General features: G+C 44.8%; 1 protein-coding gene across 10 annotated transcripts in view; it reads right to left on the bottom strand.

The window, feature by feature from the left end:
* Positions 1-24,039, bottom strand: part of SEZ6L (seizure related 6 homolog like) — a 213,218-nt gene that overhangs the window by 9,796 nt on the left and 179,383 nt on the right. For 3 of the 10 annotated variants that reach the window (XM_004063200.4, XM_019018736.3, XM_019018737.3), the window contains exons 12-14: positions 22,227-22,418; positions 8,268-8,462; positions 319-351 (exon numbers count right to left, since the gene is read on the bottom strand). In XM_004063200.4, the coding sequence (XP_004063248.2) occupies positions 319-351; positions 8,268-8,462; positions 22,227-22,418 (420 nt within the window). The remainder of the gene's footprint in view (positions 1-318; positions 352-8,267; positions 8,463-22,226; positions 22,419-24,039) is intronic. The other 7 variants (XM_004063201.4, XM_019018738.3, XM_019018739.3 and 4 more) reach the window with 5 other exon arrangements.

Here is a 24,039-nt window from a genome sequence, read left to right as displayed (position 1 = left end):
CTTCTAGAATGGCATCATGAAAAGTTTTACAATAGGGTTATGCCTTTCTCAGGCTTATGGGCTCTGAGCTTTCCTTATCTCATTGCTCTTACCATGTATAGAACAGCTGTCAAATCCCTTTCAGGTTATTGTTAGGGTCCTGACTTGCAAATCCCATAATTTTTTTCCCTTACAATATTATTTTAAAATTATCTTTGGCAGTCTGAAGGTAGAATTTATTTTTTTAAGTGTCTAAATAAAGATATTCAAAGACCTGCCCTTGTTTTGTGCTATTAGTTTGATTTATTGAACTTTTTTTTTTTTCGTTCTGGAACTCACCTTCTAAAGCATGTTCAAAACTGTCTTGATTAACTGAAAGAGAAATCAGGAAGCATTGGTCAATGTAAAGTGAATTCACTTCGTTTGCATGAAATGAGGCCAAAAAATTAGATGCAAAAGCCCATGCCATGCTTTGGTGAAGTTAGTGGTACGTTTTTACTTATCTTGGGCCACTATAATCAGTGAACGTGCCTGGACTATTCACTTCCTAAGTTCCCAAGAGAAGATGAGATAGATAAGACCCAAGATCAACAACAGTGATAGTGAATAATTACTGAACACTCACCGCGTGTCCAAAATTGTGCCAAGAACTCTATATACATTTGCTCAGTCAATCCTCATAACAATCTTGTTAGGTCAATGCTATTATCATCCCCATTTTACAGATGAGCAAACAGAGGTTCAGAGAAGTGAAGTGACTTCTCTGACATCACACAGCTTCTCAGTGATGGAGGCAGGATTTCAATCTGGGCTGCTCAAGCTCTCTGGTTTCTGCTCTCAATTATGTGGTTAGGGTCTTTTCATCATTTTCATGTGGGGCAAAGCACGAAGGAATTGCGAGGCCCAAGACCTTTATACAAAATCCAGCCAGAGGTGGAACTGTTTTCCTGTTTTGAAGACTATCTATGTAAACCTCTCTAATTTCATTTTTATTCCTTTTATATTGATGAGGCTTTGTATCCCATGTGAAACTATTTTTAATCATTTATGTTTTTTGTAAAACTTCTCTGGAGGTTCAACATCATGGGGACTGGCACCCCATCTTTGTCATCAGTCATCATGGTAGCTAAGCACAAAAATATACCAACAAGGATGGATGTTTATTACAGGAATGCAAAACCCCAGCATGAAGGACTTTGATGAAAAAATTGCAGCATTAGGGGATAGGAGGGAGTGGCCACAAAAGGCTTAGCTATACTGATGTCCCCAATCCCAAGACACCCTAATCCATGCCTTGGTTAAAGCCACTCTCTGGTTTACGCCATCATCACACCATGACAACAAAACCAGCTGAAAAGCTAGCTGGCTAACTAAGTGCACACTTCTCTGCAGCTTTGGCATCAAGAAAATGGAAAGATTGAAGCAGAGGGTCCCGCCCCAAGATATGAGTTGCACCGTGGTTGAGTGAGAGTGCGTGAATGTCCATGGAATCTTAGAACTGGGAGGAGGCATTGAATCATGTGTTCCTTGGAGCCCTGTGCTCATGAATCCCACAGGGCATGTTAAATGCAGATTCCTGGGCCATTCCTGGGACTTGTCAGAGCGGTATTCTCAGCGGTGGACCTCTGCAGGTCTCACCAATGCCTCAGCAGTTCTGATGCATCCAGTGGGCTCACTGGCTCCTCTTTAGAAACTCTGATCTGGACTCCCCCAATTATTTCACAAAAAGGGAAATCAAGGTCAGACAGGGAGGGGGGCTCACTCAAGGTCACACAGGTGGTCCACAGCAGAACTGGACTGGAGCCTGGGGTCCCCAAGTCCCAGTCAGGTGGCCTCACATTGGCACTGAGTTGCTTCCCCTCCTGCATACCACAATGTCATGCATCCCAGTTTTTTTCTGAAGAGGAAGTGATTTCTCATTTCCTTACAGAGTTGGTGGTGGGACGGATCTCAGGAGTGGAAATGGAGAGGGAAGAAAGGTGCAGGGGTCTCCTGAGAGCCTTTCTTGCTAGCAATTCCATCACAGTTGTGGGAGAAGGCAGTGAGCTGATTGACCTTGTGGAGCTTCTAGAGATACTAGCCCATAGAAAAGAGAGGTTTCAGGGATCACCTGCAAAATGGAGCCTCTTTTTATCTTTTCCTGTTTTTTTTTCCTTTTTTTGTCATTTGTGTATATTATTATTATCTTTTAAGACAGAGTCTTGCTCTGTCACCTAGACTGGAGTGCAGTGGTGCAATCTCGGCCCACTGCAACCTCGGCCTCCCGGTTTTAAGCGATTCTCCTACTTCAGCCTCCAAGTAGCTGGGATTACAGGTGCACACCACCATGCCCAGCTACATTTGTGTATATTCTGATGGTAGTTTTATTTTCTTTTCAGTTTGGCAGCATTAAAAAAAAATTGAAAACATACAGTGCTGGCGAGGAGGTGGAGAAATGGACATATTACACATTGTTGGTGAGCGTGGATTGCTCCAATTGCGGGAAACGATTTGGTGACATCCAGGACAACTCGATATCCATAGATCTTTGCCCACACCATCAATCCTGCTTTGAGGAATCTGTCCTGCAGGATGAAAAGTGCCAGCATCCAAGGATTCATGGGCAAGATTTTTTTTGGCAAAACAAAACAAACAAAAAACTGGAAGAGAACTGATGTCTCCATCAACAGAGGAAGGGCTGAATGCACTGGGGAACAAGCAAAGTGTGGAATGACGGGTGGCAAATAAAAAAAAAAAACATGGCACTACTTTTGTAATAAGTAAAACACAGAGTACAGCATGATATGAACCTCCCTCCCTTTTTTTTTTTTGTGATACAGGGTCTTGCTCTGTTTCCCAGGCTGGAGTGCAATGGTGCAATCATGGCTCACTGCAGCCTCAACCTCCTGGGCTCAAGCAATGCTCCTGCCTCAGCTTCCCAAGTAGTTGGGACTACAGGAGTGTGTCACCATGCCCCACTAATTTTTTGATTTTTTGTAGAAATGAGGTCCCACTATTTTGCCTAGGCTGGTCTCGAACTCCTGGGCTCAAGTGATCTTCCCACCTCGGCTCTCAAAGTGCTGGGATTACAGGTGTAAGCCACCACACCCAGCCTTTTTTTCTTTTCTTTTTTCTTTTTTCTATAAAACAAAAACAAACATCCCTCTCTCTTTCCAAATATGTCTTTCCAAATATGTATAAGCCTAGGGAAAGGTGTGACACTGGAAATTCAGGTGATTAGCACTGGCTTCTGGAGAAGAAAGAAAGGGATGGAGGAGAGAGGAAAACTGCTCCTTCCATTTGAAGCTCTGATTTCTTCTACTTGTTCCATGAGATACCTTTGCAATTAATCCAAGAAGAATTTAAAAAGCTACCGTGGCAGATACAAACACGTTGTCCAGGCCAAAGTGGCCCTTTTCATGGTTTTCTTATTTAGGGTTTTTTTTTTTCTTTTTCTTTCTTTCTTTTTTTTTTTTTTTTTTTTGAGATGGAGTGTCGTTCTGTCTCCCAGGCTGGAGTACAGTGGCTCGATCTCGGCTCACTGCAAGCTCCGCCTTCCGCGTTCACGCCATTGTCCTGCCTCAGCCTCTCGAGTAGCTGGGACTACAGGCGCCCGCCACCACACCCGGCTAATTTTTTTTTTTGTATTTTTAGTAGAGATGAGGTTTCACCGTGTTAGCCAGGATGGTCTCGAACTCCTGACCTCGTGATCCGCCCGCCTTGGCCTTCCAAAGTGCTGGGATTACAGGCGTGAGCCACCACGCCGACCAAGGTTTCTTAAAAAACAAATCCTGCTAATTTTTCTTCCCTGCAGAAAACTCATCAACAATGTCAAATTAATTTCTATTAATGTCCATGTGACAGTTAGAGGGTTTACAGGCAATCTTTACTCAGGAACTTCCCAATACTTAAGCTCTGCAAAGCAGGTTTCCTGTGCTATCACAAATAAATTCAGGTCGGGTATGATGGCTCACGCCTGTAATCCCAGCACTTTGGGCGGCTGAGGTGGACAGATCCCTTGAGCTCGGGAGTTCAAGACCAGCTTGGGCAACATGACAAAACTCCGTCTCTATTAAAAATACACAAATAAAATAAATTCAAACACAGGGCTGGACTTAGTCAAAATTATGGGGGAATGAGGGAAGGCAGCTGTCTTGAATGCTAATTGTGGATTTCTTACTGTTTGCTGCTCTTCAAAAGGACCCCTTGTTCTCTTATTAGGAACTGCTTACGGCCGGGCGCGGTGACTCCGCCTGTAATCCCAGCACTTTGGGAGGCAGAGGTGGGCGAATCACGAGGTCAGGAGATCGAGACCATCCTGGCTAACACGGTGAAAACCCGTCTCTACTAAAAATACAAAAAATTAGCCGGGTGTGGTGGCGGGCGCCTGTAGTCCCAGCTACTCTGGAGGCCGAGGCAGGAGAAATGGCGTGAACGCGGGACGTGGAGCTTGCAGTGAGCAGAGATCCAGCCACTGCACTCCAGCCTGGGGGACAGAGCGAGACTCCGTCTCAAAAAAAAAAAAAAAAAAGAGCTGCTTATATAACTCATTGTCATTCACGTGATGAGCCCCTGCTTGATACCTGGTAAGATTAAATTGCATCCCTTATGCTAGTGTTTCCCATACTTGGCTGATGATACAATTCACCTGTGTGGTTAGTTAAACTGGTCCCTGGGTCCTGCTTTAGACCCAGTGAATCAGAATCTCCGCGGAAAGGGCTCAGGACTCCGTTTATGTTTGGAAATCACGGCCTTAAATGGTTCTCACATTCAAAGTGCATTTGAGAGCTTGTTAAAAGGCTTATTCCAGGCCCGCCTCTCAATGATTTTGCTTTGGGAGATCTGGGTTAGATTCGGGAATGTGTGAACACACCTAGGTTTCCATGCTGCGGTGATTGGCTGGTTGGGGGTCTTTCTTAGTAGCCCTGAAGGCGGGAAATTTACAGTCATGAGATGCGGGTTCAAGTCCTAGCTTTGTCCTGTACTAGCTGTGTGGCTTTGGGAAAATCACTTAACTTCTCTGAGCTTCTCCTTCCACATCTGTAAAACAGGTAAGATGGCTCACCTATCTTAGACAGTGGTCATAAGACTTAACCGAGGTGATTCAGGGGAATTGTTTTTTTTTTTTAGGTAGATAAAATTCACATAACATAAAATTAACCATTTCAAAGTGTTACAATTCAGTGGCATTTGGCATATTCACAATGGTGCGCAACCATGACCTCTGCCTAGTTCCAAAACATGTTCATCATCTCCAAAACAAGCCCCATACTCATTAAGCAGTCCCTAGACAAACACGACTCTGCTTTCTGTCTCTATGGATTTACCTATTCTAGATGTTTCCTATAAACAGAATCCTAAACCATGTAACCTTTTGTGTCTGGCTGCCTTCACTCAGCATAATGGCTTTGAGGTTCATCCATGTTGTGGCATGTGTCAGTATTTCGTTCCTTTTAATGGCTGAATAATATTCCCTTTTTTCTGCCACACTTTTGTTTATCGATTCATCAGCTGGTGGGCATTTGGGTTGTTTCCATCTCGTGGCTATTGTGAATAGTGCTCCTATAAACATTCTTAGACAGTGTTTGTTTCAATACCTGTTTCACTTCTTTTGGAAATATACCTCGGAGTGGACAAACTAACTGGGAAAGTAGTTTTAAGCCTCAGAGCTGGGGTTCATGAATAAGGCATTTGGGGATCCACTGAAGTTAGGGGTTCCCAAGTAGAGACATAAAACTTCATGCTTCTGTTCCTTCTGGAGGGCAAATTCAGAGCCTTTTGCCTGATTCTCAAAGGGGCACTAATGCAATAAAGGTTAAGATCCACTGGCCTAAAACACTGAACATATTTCCGTTACTATTACTGATTGTGCACTTCAAAAGTCCAGATAAACGAATCCAAATTTTACTTAGTGTGTTACAACTTAATTTTAGTGATGAGTGTTCAATGGATTCTAAGATGCAATTTTCTCACTTCACCATCTGGGAGGTCGGGGCGAGGCTTAAAGCAATAATGTGTAATAATAGCTGCCACCAGGTGGCGCTCACGATTCCCCGTGTGCACAAACTGGGGTCGTTAAGAGTATTAGGGTTTGCAGAACGCCAGGTAGCGCCCTGGGAGATCACCCTGTAGGCAGTGGAGGAACACTCCTAACCCATGGGAACTAACTGGTTGTGAGAAGGCAGTGCAAGAGGTGGGAAATAATTAAGCAGGGTTCTCTAAGCAGGGGTCAAAAGCAGGCAGAGGTCAGATGCGGTAATCCCAGCACTTTGGGAGGCCGAGGTGGGAGGATCGTCTAAGGCCAGGAGTAGAGACCAGCCTGGGCAACATAGCGAGACCCCCATCTCTACAAAAATAAAAAAATTTAGCTGGGCGTGGTGGCGTGCACTTGTGGTCCCAGCCATTCGCGAGGCTGAGGTAGGAGGATAGCTTGAGCCCAGGTGGTTGAGGCTGCAGTGAGTAATGATCACGCCACTGCATTCCAGCCTGTGCAACAGAGTAAGACCCTGTCTCCAAACAAACAAACAAACAAAAACAAACAAACAAATAAACAAAAACCAGGCTGGATCACAGGGCCGGGACTAGGGCAAGGCGAGAGGTGTCTAGGGCGAGAAGTGTACGGAGACTCTTTTTTTAAGGCTGTTCTACGGGACACTTGGTCACCTCCTCACATTTTTCACCTCAGGCACCTCTTTTGCCTCAGACTCGTCCCAGCCCTGCCTCAATGTAACTGCAAGCCCCTTGTATCAAAGACTTTAGTTCGTTATGGACGTTCCTACAGAATTCTGCATCCCTGATGCTTTAATGGGACAGGAGCTACGTATGTATGTAAATGTATATATATTTTAGTACACAATGACATTCAACAGGAGCGATATTGCGTGGAAAAATAGGATGTTGAAGACTTGGAGTAAAAAATGATTCTACAGCTGGGTGTGGTGGCTCATACCTGCAATCCCAGCTACTCGGAGGCAGAGGAGGGAGGATCACTTGAGGTCAGGAGTTCTAGGCCAGCCTGGGCAACATAGCAAGACCCTGTCTTTACAAAAAAATTTAGTAATAATTTAGAAAATCAAAAGTGCCAGACTTTGAAGGTGGGGAAGTTTTAAATACACTGGAACCAGTTTATTTTGCTTGTATTTTGTTTGTTTGTTTGTTTGTTTGTTTGAGACAGAGTCTCACTCTGTCACCCAGGCTGGAGTGCAGTAGCATGATCATAGCTCATTGCAACCTCTGTCTCCTGGGATCAAGTGATCCTCCCACCTTAGCCTCCCAAGTAGCTGGGACTACAGGCACACGTCACCACATCAGGTTAATTTTTGTAGTATTATCATTATTTTGTTTTTGTAGAGACAGTTTCACCATGTTACCCAGGCTGGTCTCAAACTCCTCGGCTCAAGCAATCCTCCCACCTCAGCCTCCCAAAATGCTAGGATTACAGGTGTGAGCCACTGCACCTGGGCTGCTTATATTTTCATTTGAACATTTTCATAATTGTGATATATGATAAAAGGTTTAAAGACCTTTATGTTTTTATTTTTTAGATAGAATCTCGCTGTGTCACCCAGGCTGGAGTGCAGTGGAGCCACCTCAGCTCACTGCAACCTCTGCCTCCTGGATTCAAGTGATTCTCCTGCCTCAGCCTCCCGAGTAGCTGGGACTTCAGGCACGCACCACTATACCCAGCTAATTTTTTTGTATTTTAAGTAGAGATGGGGTTTCACCATGTTGGCCAGGCTGGTCTTGAACTCCTGACCTCAAGTGATCTGCCTGCCTCAGCCTCCCAAAGTGTTGGGATTACAGGCGTGAGCTACTGTGCCTGGTCAAAAGCTCCTTTAGTAAGTAAAAATAAAAATGCTAAGCCAGGAGAAGACAATGTGTCATAGTATAATTGGCAGCATGTTTTTTTCTTTTTTAGTGGTGCATAAAGTCATGGTGACAGCTTAGATTTAATGAAGTACAGTAGCTCAGCTCTATTATTTTTAAATTAAATTTAATTTTTTTGAGATAGAGTCTCCTTCTGTCCGGGCTGGAGTGCAGTGGCATGATCAAGGCTCACTGCAACCTTGACCTCCTAGGCTCAGGTGATCCTCCCATCTCAGCCTCCCGAGTAGCTGGGACTACAGGTGTGTGCCGCCATGCCTGACTAATTTTTTTTTTTTTTGGTAGAGATGGGGGTCTCACTATGTTGCCTCGGCTGGTCTCGAACTCCTAGTCCAATTTTTTAGAGCAAGTTCAGAACTCCTGTGAGCCAGGAGCCTGACATCTCCAGGCCCCATGGACCCTGTGTGGTGAGTAGGTTTCTTTACCTTTACACACGGGCAGGGGCCCGTTCCAGTGGGATGGCTGTCCCAGGATGCAGCGGATGGTCACTTCACCCATGAGCTCAAAGCCTTCGTAGCACATGAAGGTGAGGGACTCTCCTGGCAGGTAGAGTCGCTTGTACAGGATTTGGTATCCATTTTCAGGCAGCCCTGGGTTGTCACATGCCAGGGACTCCTCCGCTGAAATGCAAGCCAGAAGGAGCTCTGATGAGATGATGCAAATCTTTGGGGAGTCCTGCTCAGAACCTGTGTGATCTAGCTTTGGTCAGCCTCTCCAGCATCCTCTCTCTGCATCCCCACCTTGCATCAGACTGTTTTCTATTTCTCAAACTGTCCTTTCTGTCTTCCACCTCTGGGCACAGATTACATACAGGCAAGGTAGAATGAAGTTGGCTGAGGAATCAAGGTTAAAATATGAGTTCTGTTACTTGCTAGCTGTGTGATCGCCAGCAGGTGGCATAACCTTTCTGATCCTTAGTTTCCTCATTAGCATAACGACGATCAAAGTAATATCTATCTCCTAGGAATTTGGAGGACTAAAATAGGTAAGTAAGGAAATGCTTAAGATGTTTTGTTTTTGGCATGTCATACGTACTTAGTAAATGATGGACGGTGGTGGTGTTTAATTATGAAATCTTCTTCTTGCTTGTCACCTGACACCTAACCTGCACATCCATTATGACTACGTCTTGTCTTTCAATACTCAATCTTCATTTCTCCTTCTCCAGGAAGGCTTCCTTGATGCCTCCTACCATGAATTGAGTTGTCAGTCTTCTTAGTTTTTCCAGCACTGCATGCATTGTACTGTACTGAATTAGTTATCTGTTTCCCTCATTGGAGATGAGCCTATCAGAGCAAGCCTGAAGCTCAGGGCCTGGGATTTAGCAGGAATGCAACAAAAGGCCTCAACTATTACAAATAAGCCCATACTGCCATCTGGTGACTGCTCTCTTCAGCTGCAGACACAAAGTACCCGGTAGCCTAAGACACCCAGGCTGGAGTGCAGTGGTGCAGCCCGGCTCACTGCAGCCTCAACCTCCCAGGGTCAAGCAATTCCCCTGCTTAAGCCTTCTGAGCAGCTAGGACTAAAGGCGTGTCCCGCCACACTCGGCTTTTTTTTTTTTTTTTTTTTTTAAAGTAGAGACAGGGTCTTGCCATGCGTCCCAAGCTGGTCTCAAACTCCTGGGCTCAAGCAATCCTCCTGCCACAGCCTCCCAAGGTGTTAGGATCACAGTATTTACTGGAGAGTTGAACCTGCAGGTTTAACCCATTCCAGGCCGCCTGTGAGATCTAGTCCTTTTTCAGCACCTAGATGGAATGGACAGCCAGCAAATTGCTTCACACACAGGACTACAAATCCTAAAACATTCTAAACTTTATTATTTAAAAAATTTTAAATTGTAGTAAAATCTACATAACATAAAACTAACCATCTTAACCAATTTAAGTGTACAGTCCAGTAGGTTAGTGTACTTTTACATTGTTGGGCAACTTATGTCCGGAACTCTCTTCATCTTGCAAATTTTAAACTCTATATGCGTTAAACAACTTACCCTAGCCCCTGGGATCCACCATTCTACTTTCTGTCTCTATGAAGTTCACAGCTCTAGTTATCGCGTGTAAGTGGAGTCATATAGTATTTGCCTTCTGTGACTGGCTTCTTTCTCTTAGCGTAATGTCCTGAAGGTTCATCTAGGTTGTAAGATGTGTCAAAAATTTTCTTCCTTTTCAAGGCTGACTAATATTCCATCGTAGGCAGGTGTCACACTTTGTTTTTCGTTCATCCATTGATGGACACTTGAGTCGCTTCCCCTTTTGGCTACTCTGAACAATACTGCTGTGAACATGGGTGTACATGTTAAGCTATGCCCAGATTTCTGACCCACAGAAACTGTCAGATAATAAACGTGTTGTTTGAAGCGTCTCATTTTGCACGATGAATCTCAAGCATGCCTTCAAGACCCAGATTGCTCCCCAAAGGCATGAATTCTTCTATCCTTGGAACTCTGTCTTATCATCATCATAACTTCAGAATCTTTTCTGGCACCTCTTTCCCAGGCTTTAAACTCATATATGCTCATACCCAGTACAATGCCTGGTTCACAGGAAGCATTCCTTTATTTACTCAGATAATGTTTATTGAGCAATTATTATGTGCCAACAACATAAATAGTACTGAGGACACAGAGGTGAATAAAACAGATATAATCCCTGGTCCTACGGCACGTGTGGTTCAAGGCACACAGTACAGTATAGGTCCCAGCTAGAACCCTTTTCTCTGTGAACATGACTTACATCTGGGCTCTACTCAGCTTGAGTAATGTCAACTGAAACAGTAGTTACCAAGCTTTCACAAATTAGGAGATTTCAAATAATAATTTAGATTTCTGGATTCTTCTGAAACATTAGAAGATTGGGCAATACTGGGGTCACATAGTCACATGGCAATGACTGGCTGGAGTTGAGTAATGGCTTTCCCTGTTAGATCAGGAGTATTCTTTACTTTAGCCCCAGTCTCTGCCACTCCCTATTGTCTTTCATGTGGTACTTGCCTGGCCTTGTAGGCATTTAAATGTATCACTTTTCCAATGAAAAGATGAATGAATCAATCGATGAGTATGTTTTAGTCACAGTAATCACCATACATGAAGAATCGGGACTTTGATCTCTTCCGGTGGGTGGACGGGTAGGAATCTGGCTTCACTCTTGAGGTTGAAGGGTTTTCCTTTATACTTCAATAGCAGTCTTCACTGGGAGTTATGAACTGTTTCCTTCCCACTCTTGAAATCTAGCCCAGAAGTCAGCCTGTGGGAAGAGACTTTCCAGGTCACTGTGCAGCTGGAGTTGCATCTTGGATGACACCATAGATAGCTCTGGCGAGCACCCATGCATTTATTCAGAAAATATCTCTTGAGTGCTTACTTCATGCCCAGCAATGCGTCCAGCAATGAGGTGAGGAGGTGAATCAGACATCATCCCTGTCCTCTAAAGCACATGATCGGCATGCTCTAAGGGGCCAAGCAAATGTGTAAATGGACAATTTAATTAAAAATGGCAGGTGCCATAGAACAGAGAAACTCAGAAGACCCTGGGTGGCTACAGAAGACCCCTAAAGTAGCCAAAGTAAGGGGCTGTTGGAATAGTTGAGCGAGAGAGGCAGAGATGTTGAATGTAGCTCCCTTTCCACAAGACTCCCAGAGATGAGGCAGTAAGTGGTTCAGCTGACACTTGGCCAAGGCTAATCCTTCCACTAATTGAAGGTCATCTGTATACTTGAAGTTTGCCCCCTGGCATTCCAGAGCAGGATGGATATGCAGCCAACGCTTCTGTGTCTGAGCCCAGAATCAAATCACAAAGCCTTGCTTAAATCAATCATGGGGCTCCCTCCAAGGCAGCACTCTATCATGTGTTTATGGATGAGACCTAAGAGGGCTGGCAAGGAATCATTAACCATGTAGAGCGTGCCTTGGGGATGGACTGTAGGAAGGGAGAATTTTATTTTTATTTTTACAGCCTGTGCTTTGATGTATTTTTTTTTAATGCAGGGTAGGTCTGCATTACTTTACAATAAACATAGATGGTATAATGAACAGAACCCAGTGCCAATCATATTCTCATGATTCCTCTGAAAATATCCTGAGGAAGTCTTTGGTCCTCAACCCAGCTGAGCTCACTGCTGCATCCTTGGCAGCCTGGTACAGGGTAGGTGCCCAGTAAATATTTCTTGAAAGACCTCACATCATTTCATTTAAAGGCAAATTGCAGAGCAGGAGCGCTTGGGCTCAAGTGTCCAAGGGCTCAGGATTCACATCCTAGTTGTATGTCTGTGAGCACAACTGACCTCTCTGAGCCTCAGTTTCCTCATTTTTAAAATGGGCTGTCTCAAGGTGTTGTTACGAGAATAAAACAAGCTCACGCACATGAGATGGGCAGCATATAGTGAGCACCCAATATACACTGATTATTTTTATGGCTTTTAAAACTCTTGTCATATTTTCATACCAATTGTACTGTTGTTTACTTAATACATATATATATATTTTTTTTTTGAGACAGAGTCTCACTCATCAGAGTCACTCAAGATGGAGTGCAGTGGTGTGATCTCAGCTCACTGCAACCTCAGCCTCCTGGGTTCAAGCGATTTTCCTGCCTCAGCCTCCCGAGTAGCTGGGACCACAGGCATGCGCCACCAAGCCTAGCTAATTTTTTTTTTTTTTTTGGTAGATATGGGGTTCCACCGTTTTGGCCAGGCTAGTCTCGAACTCCTGACCTCAAGTGATCCATCCGCCTCAGCCTCCCAAAGTGCTGGGATTACAGGCATGAGCCACCACACCTGGCCTATTTAATATATTTTTAAAAATTTCTATTGACTTGTTTTTCTGTTTAGATTGCACTGTATAATTTAGCCTCACTCTAAATAATAATAGTCTTATAATCAGAGGTTTCACATGTCAGTTTTAATTTTTCTAATTTTCTTAAGCCAAACGACTCACAAAAAGTTCATCTGGACACTGTTTAAAGCCGCGTGGGTATCCCCGTAGTATATCTAATACTCCTACTCCTCGGGAAGTGCAGCCCGGTGCACAACACTTTATAGTTTTTGAACTCCCAGAGTCCAGAATACACTCTCCGTTTTGTTTTGTTTTGTTTTGTTTTGTTTTCAGCCCGTAGACTCTGTTCCTCCAATGTTCCATCCCTGTGCTAGGAGCTGGGTGTGAAGCAGTCAATTAGAGAATCACGTTTTCTGTTCTCCCAAAACTCAGTCGAGTGGGGAGCAGAGAACAGTTACCGGGTCATTACAGCCCAGTGTGGTCTCAGCTGTGCTGGGGAAAGCGCACAGGAGAAGCCTCACTTTCCCGCCCCCTGGTCGGGGAGGCTTTTTCTTGATGACATTGGTGGCTCCCTTCAGAGAACACAAATCCCTACTGTATTACCTGCAGTGCAGAAAAATGACCAGCAGGTGGCAGTGGCGACACAAAAGAATTCCCCCATGAATCTTTCCTCGGAGATTTTCTTTCATAAATTGACAGACGAATTAATACAACAAATATTCATTGGACACCTTCTGTGTGCCAGGCATTGTATGCGCCGGGCATACAATGATGAGCAAGGCGAACATGGTCCCTGCCTTCGTGTAACTGAACACTAATTCAGTCCTGTGTGTATTCCAGAAGCATTTCCTGATACCAAACCTGTGCCAAACACTGTCCTCGCCCTGGGGAGATAGAACGTGCATAAAGGATAAATCGTTAGACCTGGGTGTAAAGGAGGATATTGACAGCCGACCTAGGAGCAGGACCCCCATGCTAAGTGCTAGAATGGCCTTGGGTTATCCTGTGCCCTGGCTCCTCCCCCTATGGTATTTTAATTTAATTAGTCACCCAGAGTATTCTTTTTAAAACTCTCCAGGAGATTTTAAAGTTTGGCAAGGGCTCAGAACCACTGGTTTGGTGTCCTGGCATGGTTAACATATTAACTCATCATTTAATTAATTTCCAAAGTATTTGCACAGCCATTCTGTATTAGATGATTTGCATATATTATTTCTAATCCTTCTGCAAAGTCCTTGAAGGTAATAACAATCATGACCAAAACAGCCAACATTTACAATATTTACTGAGCGCATTCTCTGAGCCAGATTCCATTTTGAGTGTTTTATATCTATGAACTCATTTAGTTATCACAACAACCCTAAGACACAGATATTATATCTTTATTCCTACTTTATTTTATTTTTATTTTTGAGACCGGGTCTCATTCTGTCACCCAGACTGGAGTGCAGTGGCGTGAACACAGCTCACTTCAGCCTTGACCTCCCTTTCAAGAGATCCTCCCGCCTTAGCCTCCCGAGTCGCTGGGACCACTGGCGTGCACCATCATGCCTGGCTAATTTAAAATTTTTTTATGAAGACAGGGTCCTGAGGACCCTGAGGTTACCCAGGCTGGTCTTGAACTCCTGGCCTCAAGTGATCCTCCTGTCTCGTTCTTTCAAAGTGCTGAGATTACAGGCATGAGCCATCATGCCTGGTCATCATCTCCATTTTATATCCAAGGAGAATGGAGCACAGAACGGTTGGGTAACGTGTCAAAGGTCACAAGCTAGTTAGTGGTATAAATAAGATTCAAATCCAGGTGGTCCAAGTCCGGTCTTAACCACTGCACCATGCAGCCATTTTACAGATGAGAAAACTGAGGCTCAGGTGGAACTCACTGGTGAAAAGTCCCCTCAAGCAGGAAGTGGCTGAGCTGCAATTTGAGCTGAGGATTCTCTAGCTTTCAAGTCAGCCTGATTCAATTTTGACCCAGTCCTCAGTAAGAGTTTGAAAACAATGTCATATGGAATTTTTCCCCAGCAGGAACCAGCTCTTGGAAGACATTTGTGTGTTTCTTCAGCACCTAGAAGATGGCAGAAGAGTCAAAGGAATAGGAGCTTGAATTTGAAACTGGAGGCCTGTGTCTGCTGCACCACCTTGAGTGAGTTGCTTATGTCTCCATACTCCATTTTTTTCTGCCCATAAACAGTCTGGACCTTAGCCGAGACATGGCTAGGCAGTGACGTGTAGTCACACTTTGAAATAAGATCATCTAAGGCAGGTTTTCTCAACTTAGACAGGTTTTACATTTGGAATGGATAATTCTTTGTGGTGGGGGCTGCCCTGGGCACTGGAGGGTATTGAGCAGCATCCCGGGCCCTGACCTGCTGGAAGCCGGTAGCACCCCTCTTCCCTGACAAGTTGTGACAACTCATAATTTCTCTAGAAATTGTATTGACACATGTCCACTGGAAAGCAAAATCGCCTCTGGTTGAAAACCACTGGTCGAATGTTTTAAACAATTCGGGTTGCAACTGGTGTAACTCCAGCCGTTCTCTCCCAGGAATGCAAATGAATTGGACCGATGGCCTTATAGATCTACTCACAAACCCACTCTCGTTTCTATTTTCTTTTTCTATTTTCCCCTCTCTTTAACAATAGAAGAAAATGTACATTTCTGGAGCACATTTGAGCAAAAAGCTCGAAATCAAGTCCCCTAGTAATAGTTACAAATGGTTTGCAATATGCTCTACAGGTAGTGGAGCTTTGAAACAGAGTGGTGATTAGCAGCCAATGCTATGTGCCAAGCACACCATTCATTAAAAGCCTTTATATTTATGATTGGCATGTTCGTTTTTCAATCTTTTTGGTGAGAAAGCTGGCTTGTATAAAGTCATGGTGCTTGTAAGAGGCAGGGCTGGGGTACAACCTGGACGGGCTGGTTTTGAGTGCTGTCCATTTAATGGTTCTGCTATAACAAAGGCCCTTCTTTTACCCAAATCCCCTAGGGTTATCATGGATTTCTGTGAGAGACTGCTTTCCCAGAGACAGAGATTTCTAAATGAGGACGGGAACTCAGCTAACACTGGACATGCTGGCCAAGATGTGGCCACAGGAGACGGCTCAACAGTGGAAGCTCCTACGGTGGCCACAGTCTGGCCATGGCACCTGTGGGCTCTGTCCAGGCTGGGAAATTCCTGTGTCTCGTATCCCAGGTGTTCTGGGCTCAGGGCTGTGAGAACCAGGGCCTCCCGGGGAATCGCTGTCTCTTAAGCAAGCTAAGTGGCTCCTGGAGAGCCACCCATAAAACGCTTGCCGGATTTGGTGGTGTGGTTTATGTCTTTGGGATGGTTACCTCAGGAGTCATCCACCACGTCCTTATCAAAGAGGGGAAGTTGCAACAAAGCAGAGGTGTGATAAAGACCACATTCGTTTTGCTAACAATATCAACGACAGTAATAGTAACATCATTTGTCGAGCCTCCTGGGCTTGGGGGATTCAAGGATCAACTGGAGACAATCCTAGCAGGTGAGTTATGTGTTTATTCTATACATATATTTTAAAATACTTTCTCTTTCTTACTCCAGGGAATGTGATTCTACAAACATATAAACAGATCATTTCAATAAACTGCAGCAGCTGTGGTGACAGATGTCACTGTAGGTTCCATGGGAATTCTGAGGACAGAAACACAACCCAGCCTAGGAAATCAGGGAGGACTTCCTGGAGGAGGTGATGCTGACGATTCATTGTGATTTCCTTCATAGACCTGTCTCTCCACCCTCCTTTCCAAATAGGCCCCAGGCTCCATGAGAATGTGGGTCATATCTGTTTATACCTTACTGTTTTTCCAGGGGCTAGTGCCAGGGTTCCCAAACTTTCACCAAGGTGACCCAGGATGCCACCAGGAACTCACAGGGGGTGCTGTGGGATTTTTAAAAAAAGTTCTGAGGGCAGGGCACAGTGGCGCACGGCTGTAATCCCAGCACTTTGGGAGGCCGAGGCGGGCGGATCACAAGGTCAGGAGACCATCCTGGCTAACACGGTGAAACCCCGTCTCTACTAAAAATACAAAAAATTAGCTGGGCATGGTGGCGGGTGCCTGTAGTCCCAGCTACTCCGAAGGCTGAGGCAGGAGAATGGCGTGAACCCGGGAGGTGGTGCTTGCAGTGGGCTAAGATTGCGCCACTGCACTTCGGCCTGGGCAACAGAGCCAGATTCCGTCTCAAAAAAAAAAAAAGTTCTGAAGAAACACAATGATGTGTTGGACCCTTGTGAACTACCAGCTCAAGATAGTTCACCGTTTCAACATTAGATCACGTCACCTTTCTTTTGATGATGACTCATCATTGCAAAGCTGGATTTTTTTGTGGTGCTCGTGCTGTGACAAAATCAATGTGGAACAGGAAATTAGGGTGGCGAAGTCCCATCTGATCCTAACGTTTAAGAAGTTTTGCACAGCCCAACGGGTATACACATCCTTGTAGCAGCAATTGTCATTATTATTATTATTATTATTATTATTTGAGACAGACTCTTGCTCTGTCTCCCAGCCTGGAGTGCAGTGGCACGATCACAGCTCACTGCAACCTCCGCCTCCCAGGTTCCAGCGATTCTCCCGCCTCAGCCTCCCAAGTAGCTGGGATTACAGGCACGTGCCACCACACCCAGCTAATTTCTGTATTTTTAGTAGAGACGGGGTTTCACTATGTTGGCCAGGCTGGTCTCGAACCCCTGACCTCAGGTAATCTGCCCGTCTCAGCCTCCCAAAGTGCTAGGATTACAGGTGTAAGCCATCACGCCCAGCCAGCAATTGTCATTATTTAATAATGAAAAAAACCGTTTTTCTTTTAATGTATGTGCATTACGTTTTCAAATGGCTACTGTGCTGTGAAGAGATAACTACTCATTCAGTTGTTTGTACCTAACTGTTTGATAAATGGAACTGGTATTTAATAAATGGAAATGGTATTTTGGCCTAGGAAATCTGTGAAAAAATTCCTGAGACACCAAGGGTGTCATGAGTTGAGAAAGTTTGGGAACCTCTGTCCTAGCATGTGCCTGCATATAGGATGCCTGAACAACTGAGCAAGCTGAATGGCTGAGTGAGTTGCTCCCAACAATCCTTCTTGGTAAAGGGTATTATTTTCCTTCACAGATGGGGGCTTTGAGGCCCAGAGAGGGCAAGTTACTTGCCCAAGGTCACTCAGCAGAGCTGGAGGGTGTGTCTGACTTTGACACCCAGACTCTTTCCTTTATCTCTGCCTGACCTGTCTGTTCTTAAAGTACCCTGGGGTAAATGGACTAGGATTAAAAGGATATGGCTTTCAGTCCCAGGGGACCAAACTATGGCTTTGGGCAAGTGACTGGGCAAGAGGCTGTAGACAACCAGAGCTTATACAGTTTTCTTTTCTTTTCTTTTCTTTTTTCTATGTTGTTGAGACAGGGTCTCCCTCTGCTGCCCAGGATGGAGTGCAGTGGCGTGATCTCTGCTCACTGCAACCTCCGCCACCTGGGCTCAAGCGATTTTCCTGCCTCAGCCTCCTGAGTAGCTCAGATTGCAGGTGCTCACCATCAAGTCTGGCTAATTTTTGTATTTTTAGTAGAGACGGGGGTTTCACCATGTTGGCCACACTGGTCTGGAACTCCTGACCTCAAGTGATCCTCCTGCCTCAGCCTCCCACAAGTGTTGGGATTACAGGCGTGAGCCACCTCACCACTGGGCCCAGCGGCTTATGCAGTTTTCTGTCTGCTTCATGAACTTGGTGGATCTTTGTCCACTCTTAAGCACCAGAGGTTTGCCCAAAAGCTGAACTGCAGAGTGATGAGGTTGGGAAGATGCTTTTGGGTTTAGTCAGGCTTGAGTTAGAATTCTGTTCTTTCTTTCTGTTGTGTGACCTCAGGAAAGCTACTCACCCTCTCCAGTCCTTTTTTGCCTGCTTTTAAGTGGACAGGCATTCACCTGTGCGATTTCCGTGAGGGTGAAGAGTGTTAGTGTTGGGAAAAAGGTCAGCCTACTGAAGGGGCCCATCAAATGGGTGCTGTTCCCTTTGTTCAGTCGACAAAACGTTTCAAAGCTGTTTTGTCTGACAACCTCAACCTTAAAAATGCCTTCAGAACCTAGACTGCATCCTCCCTCTTACTCAGGAGCCGCGCTGCCAGAATCGGACCATCTCTCGCCTCCTGCATTATCTCCCATCAGCCTCGCCCGCTTGTCACGTCGCTGCCACCACACGCAGGGCTCTTCTTCAGGCTTTTGGGAGTACTGCGTGTCTCCTGACACCCCGCGTGGCTCGTGAACTCATTAGCATGGGTGTAAGGGAAGCCGTCTCTACTCAGCACTGCAGATCCAATGCTGAGATTTCAGGGAAAAGCATTCCCGAAGGGAGGGAGGGAGGCTTGTGTCTTGGAAATCCAGCAGCAGCTGCTGCAGCTCAGAGGGTCTTTAGAGACTGGGTCTCATTGGTGAAGTGCTTTTTCTTTTTTAAAAAAATGATGCCTCCACCTTTCAGTATTTTAATAGAAGCTTTTATTTTAAGCTTTTCATCTCTGGGTCTCTGCAGCTGGAGTTACTAAAGTGGCTGCTTCTGATCGCTCTTGCAGTTACTAGAAGGAAATGGGAATGACACTGACATCCTAGGGCTGGCCTTGACAAAGGACCACAAACCGGGAGGCTTAGGACAGCAGAAACTTATTGGCTGGGAGGCTGGAAGTCCAAAATCAAGGCATCAGCAGGGCCACACTCCCTCTGAATGCTGCGGGCGGTTGGGGGCGGGGGGTCCTTCGTGCTCCCTGGCTTGCAGCTGCATCACTCTAATCTCTCCTTCTGTCACCCTGTGGCCTTCTCTGTATCTGTGTCCCCATCTGTGTCCAGATTTCCCTCTTCTTACAAAGACACCAGTCATTGGATCAACACCCATCTTAATCCAGTGCGACCTCAGCTTAACTTGACCACATTTGCAAAGATTCTATTTCCAATCAAATCCACAGTTACAGATACTGTGGGTTAGAACTTTGAAGTCCTAATCAAGGTCACAGTTACAGATACCATGGGTTAGGATGTCGAAGACGCTATGTCCAATCAAGGTCGCAGTTACAGATACCATGGGTTAGGATGTCGAAGACGCTACGTCCAATCAAGCTCACGGTTACAGATACTGTGGGTTAGGATGTCGAAGACACTGTGTCCAATCAAGGTCACAGTTACAGATACCATGGGTTAGGATGTCGAAGACGCTATGTCCAATCAAGGTCGCAGTTACAGATACTGTGGGTTAGAACTTTAACATATCTTTTGGGGATAGATTCAACCTATAACAGGAACCAACCAATGTGGATTTGGCCCAAGGTTCTGGGGCTTGGGGACCAATTGTGGTTGTGGTTAAGGGGCTAGGTTTAGTATGTGTGTATAAATACACACACACGCATAGATTCACAAATATATATATAGTGTCTAGAAATGTGTCTTACACATTCAATGAGCAATGATTCTTGTTATTTGTACTTCCCTCTGAATATCAGTTTCCTTAGTATATGTGTATATGCATATATATGCACATATGTACACACACTATATACACACACATACACAAAAACACATGTTTACAGATATGTATAGTGTGCTTAGCAATGTGTCTTTTACATTCAGTAAGTAACTATTGTTATTATCTGTACAATGGAGGCAGTTGCATTTTATCTCTAAGTCATCCTGCAGTTGTATTTTATCTCTCAGATTCCCTTCAGCTCTGAAATTCTGGGACTCTGACTAAAAAGACAGATGGAGACACAGGGCTGTGTGGTCCAAGAATCCCTGTGACTTGTGGAAACAGAATAATAAAGTGTCCCTTTTTGAGAAGAGAAAATAAGAACACAGAAATGGAAATTTTTCTCTCACAAGAAAAGGATCGGATGTTAAGGGAAATCTATGAAGCAAGCGCTATGGGCCTAAAACTCTTTATACTTTTGGGGTCTGTAGAGTAAAGCCCTTCTGTGGGCTGGGGAAGCTGAATTTATGAACTAGCAAACGGGAACTTGGCTTTGGCTGGCTCATGAATAGAGCAGAGAGGAAGGTCTCTTGTGAGTGTGAATTTGGCCATACTCTGTCTTCAATGAGAGGCAACCGACGTCTCCATTTTTGTTTTCCTGCCAGGAATAAAAGAGTTGATGCATGCGCCATTCTTAGAATGACACCTGGCCTACAGTAAGTGCTCAGTAAGTATCAGCCTATCCGATGAAAATGGACAAGGACTTTCCTGCTTTCTGGTTGCCTTTCTGCAGTTTGCTCATCTAAGTCGTAGAGTTGCTTGTTAGTGTGGTCATCAAAATTTGTGAGAAGTCACAAAACATAGCCACTATAGGAGGTGGCCAAGTCCATAAATTGTACACAGTGTTACTCACATCAGATGTAGGGGAATTTATAATCAACTCACAGGAATTCTATTTTTTCTTTTCTTTTTTTTCCCCCCAGAGTTAAATTCTTGGTTCTTCAACACTATCAAGACCTCACTGTGGCTTCTGGAGTTTGAACTGGCTGTATTCCTAATGGAGTTGTTCATAACACACTAATTTAAAATATTAGTGCAGTTGAGAGTTTCTAACCCCCAAGATACTGTGTAAGGCTCTGCTCCTTCCATGTAACTTCATGCTTTCCTTATGCAATGACTGTGAACATTGTTTGTACATCAGAATCCCTAGAGAGCCTTGAAGTAGTATTCTTTTTTTTTTTTTTTTTTTTGAGGCAGGGTCTCACTGTGCCACCCAAGCTAGAGTACAGTGACACAATCACAGCTCACTGCAGCCTTGACCTCTTGGGCTCAAGCAATCCTCCCACCTCAGCCTCCTGAGCAGCTGGGATAATAGGTGTACACCACCATGCCTGGCTAATTTCTGTATTTTTTTGGTAGAGACAGGGTTTTGCCATGTTGCCCAGACTGGTCTCAAACTCTTGGGCTCGAGTGGTTTGCCTGCCTTGACCTCCCAAAGTGCTGGGATTACAGGTGTGAGCCACCACACCTAGCATAGTATCCTCTTCTTAAAATGAAACCAGTGAGGCCAGGGTGGTGGCTCATGCCTGTAATCCCAGCACTTTGGTAGGCAGAGGCGGGTGGATCATTTGAGATCAAGAGTTCAAGACCAGCCTGGCCAACATGGTGAAACCCCATCTTTACTAAAAATATAAAAATTAGCCAGGCATGGTGGCACGCGCCTGTAATCCCAGCTACTCGGGAGGCTGAGGCAGGAGAATCGCTTGAACCCAGGAGGCGGAGATTGCAGTGAGCCAAGATGGTGCCACTGCACTCCAGCCTGGGTGACATAGTGGAATTCCATCTAAAACCAACCAACCAACCAACCAACAAACAAACAAACAAAGTATACTATGCTCCCAGGGCTACTTGAGGAAGAAAGAGTGAAATTTGGTAGAAGACTTAGAGCAATGCATGACAAATTTACTGTAAATGTTATAGTATGTGTGCTCCCAATCAGTGTTAGGTACTGTTTTGTCATAGTAATGATAATAAAAGCCCCTGTCAAAAAGCAGAAGGCCTCCTAGCAGCCCAGCCTTCCATCATGAACAAGAGAAAGTGAATCTGCTTCTACCTACTGGGGGCCCAATTCAATAAACAGGACTCACAAACGCAGTGGGGCAGGCGAGACGTCCAGATGGGAGTCCCTGTTTCACGGCTGTAGCAGGTCAGAAGAGAACTCCCTTCAAGCACAAAACCGGGGTTGCAGGTGTATTGGATGGTGGTCCCCACCAGCAGCACAGGATCCGAAATTAAGCGGGTCGAGTGATCCACCTCTCCGGGGTCGGTGCAGTACATAACTACACGGGATGAAACCAGACCAAGAGGACGTCAGACCTCTGGATGACCGTGGGTTTGCTGAGAATTACAGAATGATCTAGAAAGTTTCCTAACTTGGCCGGGTGCGGTGGCTCACGCCTGTAGTCCCAGCAATTTGGGAGGCCGAGGCGGGTGGATCACGAGGTCAGGAGATCGAGACCATCCTGGCTAACATGGTGAAACCCCGTCTCTACTAAAAACACAAAAAGTTAGCCTGGCCTGGTGGCGGGCGCCTGTAGTCCCAGCTACTTGGGAGGCTGAAGCAGGAGAATGGCGTGAACCTGGGAAGCGGAGCTTGAAGTGAGCCGAGATCGCATCACTGCACTCCAGCCTGGGCGACAGAGCGAGACTCCATCTCAAAAAAAAAAAAAAAAAAAAAGTTTCCTAACTCAGTTATTTTCCTTTTTGGAAGGTAATGTATCTTTTGTTGATAGGTGGCTGGAGAATAGGCCAGGAGAAAATAGCCTTGAATTTAATTCCTCTTTTAAGAATTTGCCCAAAGAGGTGGGGCGCAGTGGCTCATGCCTGTAATCCTAGGACTTGAAAGGGAAGACAGAGGTGGATGAATTGCTTGAGCTCAGGAGTTTGAGACCAGCCTGGGCAACACAGCAAGATCCGGTCCCTACAAAAAATACAAAAATTAATGTGGCATGGTAACGTACACCTGTTTTTCCAGCTACTCAGGAGGCTGAGGTGAGAGGATCGCTTAAGCCTGGCAGGTCAAGGCTGCAGTGAGCCATTATGGCACCACTGCACTCCAGCCTGGGCAACAGAGTGAGACCTTGCCTCAAAAAACTACATATATATATGTGTGTGTGTGTGTATACATATATATGTGTGTGTGTGTATATATATATATACACACACACACATATATATGAATTTGCCCAAATAATTTGCATCAGGGTCCAAAGACCTATGTATAAGGTTGCATATTGCATTATTATTTGTGATTTTTTTAAAAAAGGAAACATTGCAAATAGTTTAACAGGGAAAGAGTTAAATATCATGGAATAGCCATCCCATGAAATTCTGAGCAACTGCTAAAGAGAACAAAGTGAGGGGGAGCCTTCACTGCTTTCTCTGTAGTGCTGGAATGTAGTAAAATAAACTTTCATTACTTTTCACATTAAAAAATCAATATAGATAAAAGGAAAACAATAAACCAATCAAAGGAGAATAAACTGGACAACATGTATGATATGAAAAGATATCCACATTTCTGAGCTGAAAAAAAAGCAGATGCAGGAAGTTTGTAAGAGTGGATCTGCTGGGTGCGGTGGCTCATGCCTGTAATCCCAGCTCTCTGGGAGGCTGAGGCCAGGAGTTTGAGAACAGCCTGGGCAACATAGCAAGACCCTTGTCTCTACGAAAAATTTTTAAAAATTAGCTGGGTGTTGTTGTTCACATCTGTAACCCCAGCATTTTGGGGGGTGTGGTGGGAGGACTGCTTGAGCCCAAAACCTTGAGGTTGCAGTGAGCTATGATTGACATATGACAGATGACACATATATAGATGTCTATGTGTGACATGTAACGTATGTATGATGTGCATGTACACACACACACAATTGAAGCAATATAGAATAAATGTTTAACAGC

This window comes from Gorilla gorilla, chromosome 23 (genome assembly GCF_029281585.2).
Source record: "Gorilla gorilla gorilla isolate KB3781 chromosome 23, NHGRI_mGorGor1-v2.1_pri, whole genome shotgun sequence".
NCBI lineage: Eukaryota > Metazoa > Chordata > Mammalia > Primates > Hominidae > Gorilla > Gorilla gorilla.
This window is presented reverse-complemented; position numbering and strand designations above follow the sequence as displayed.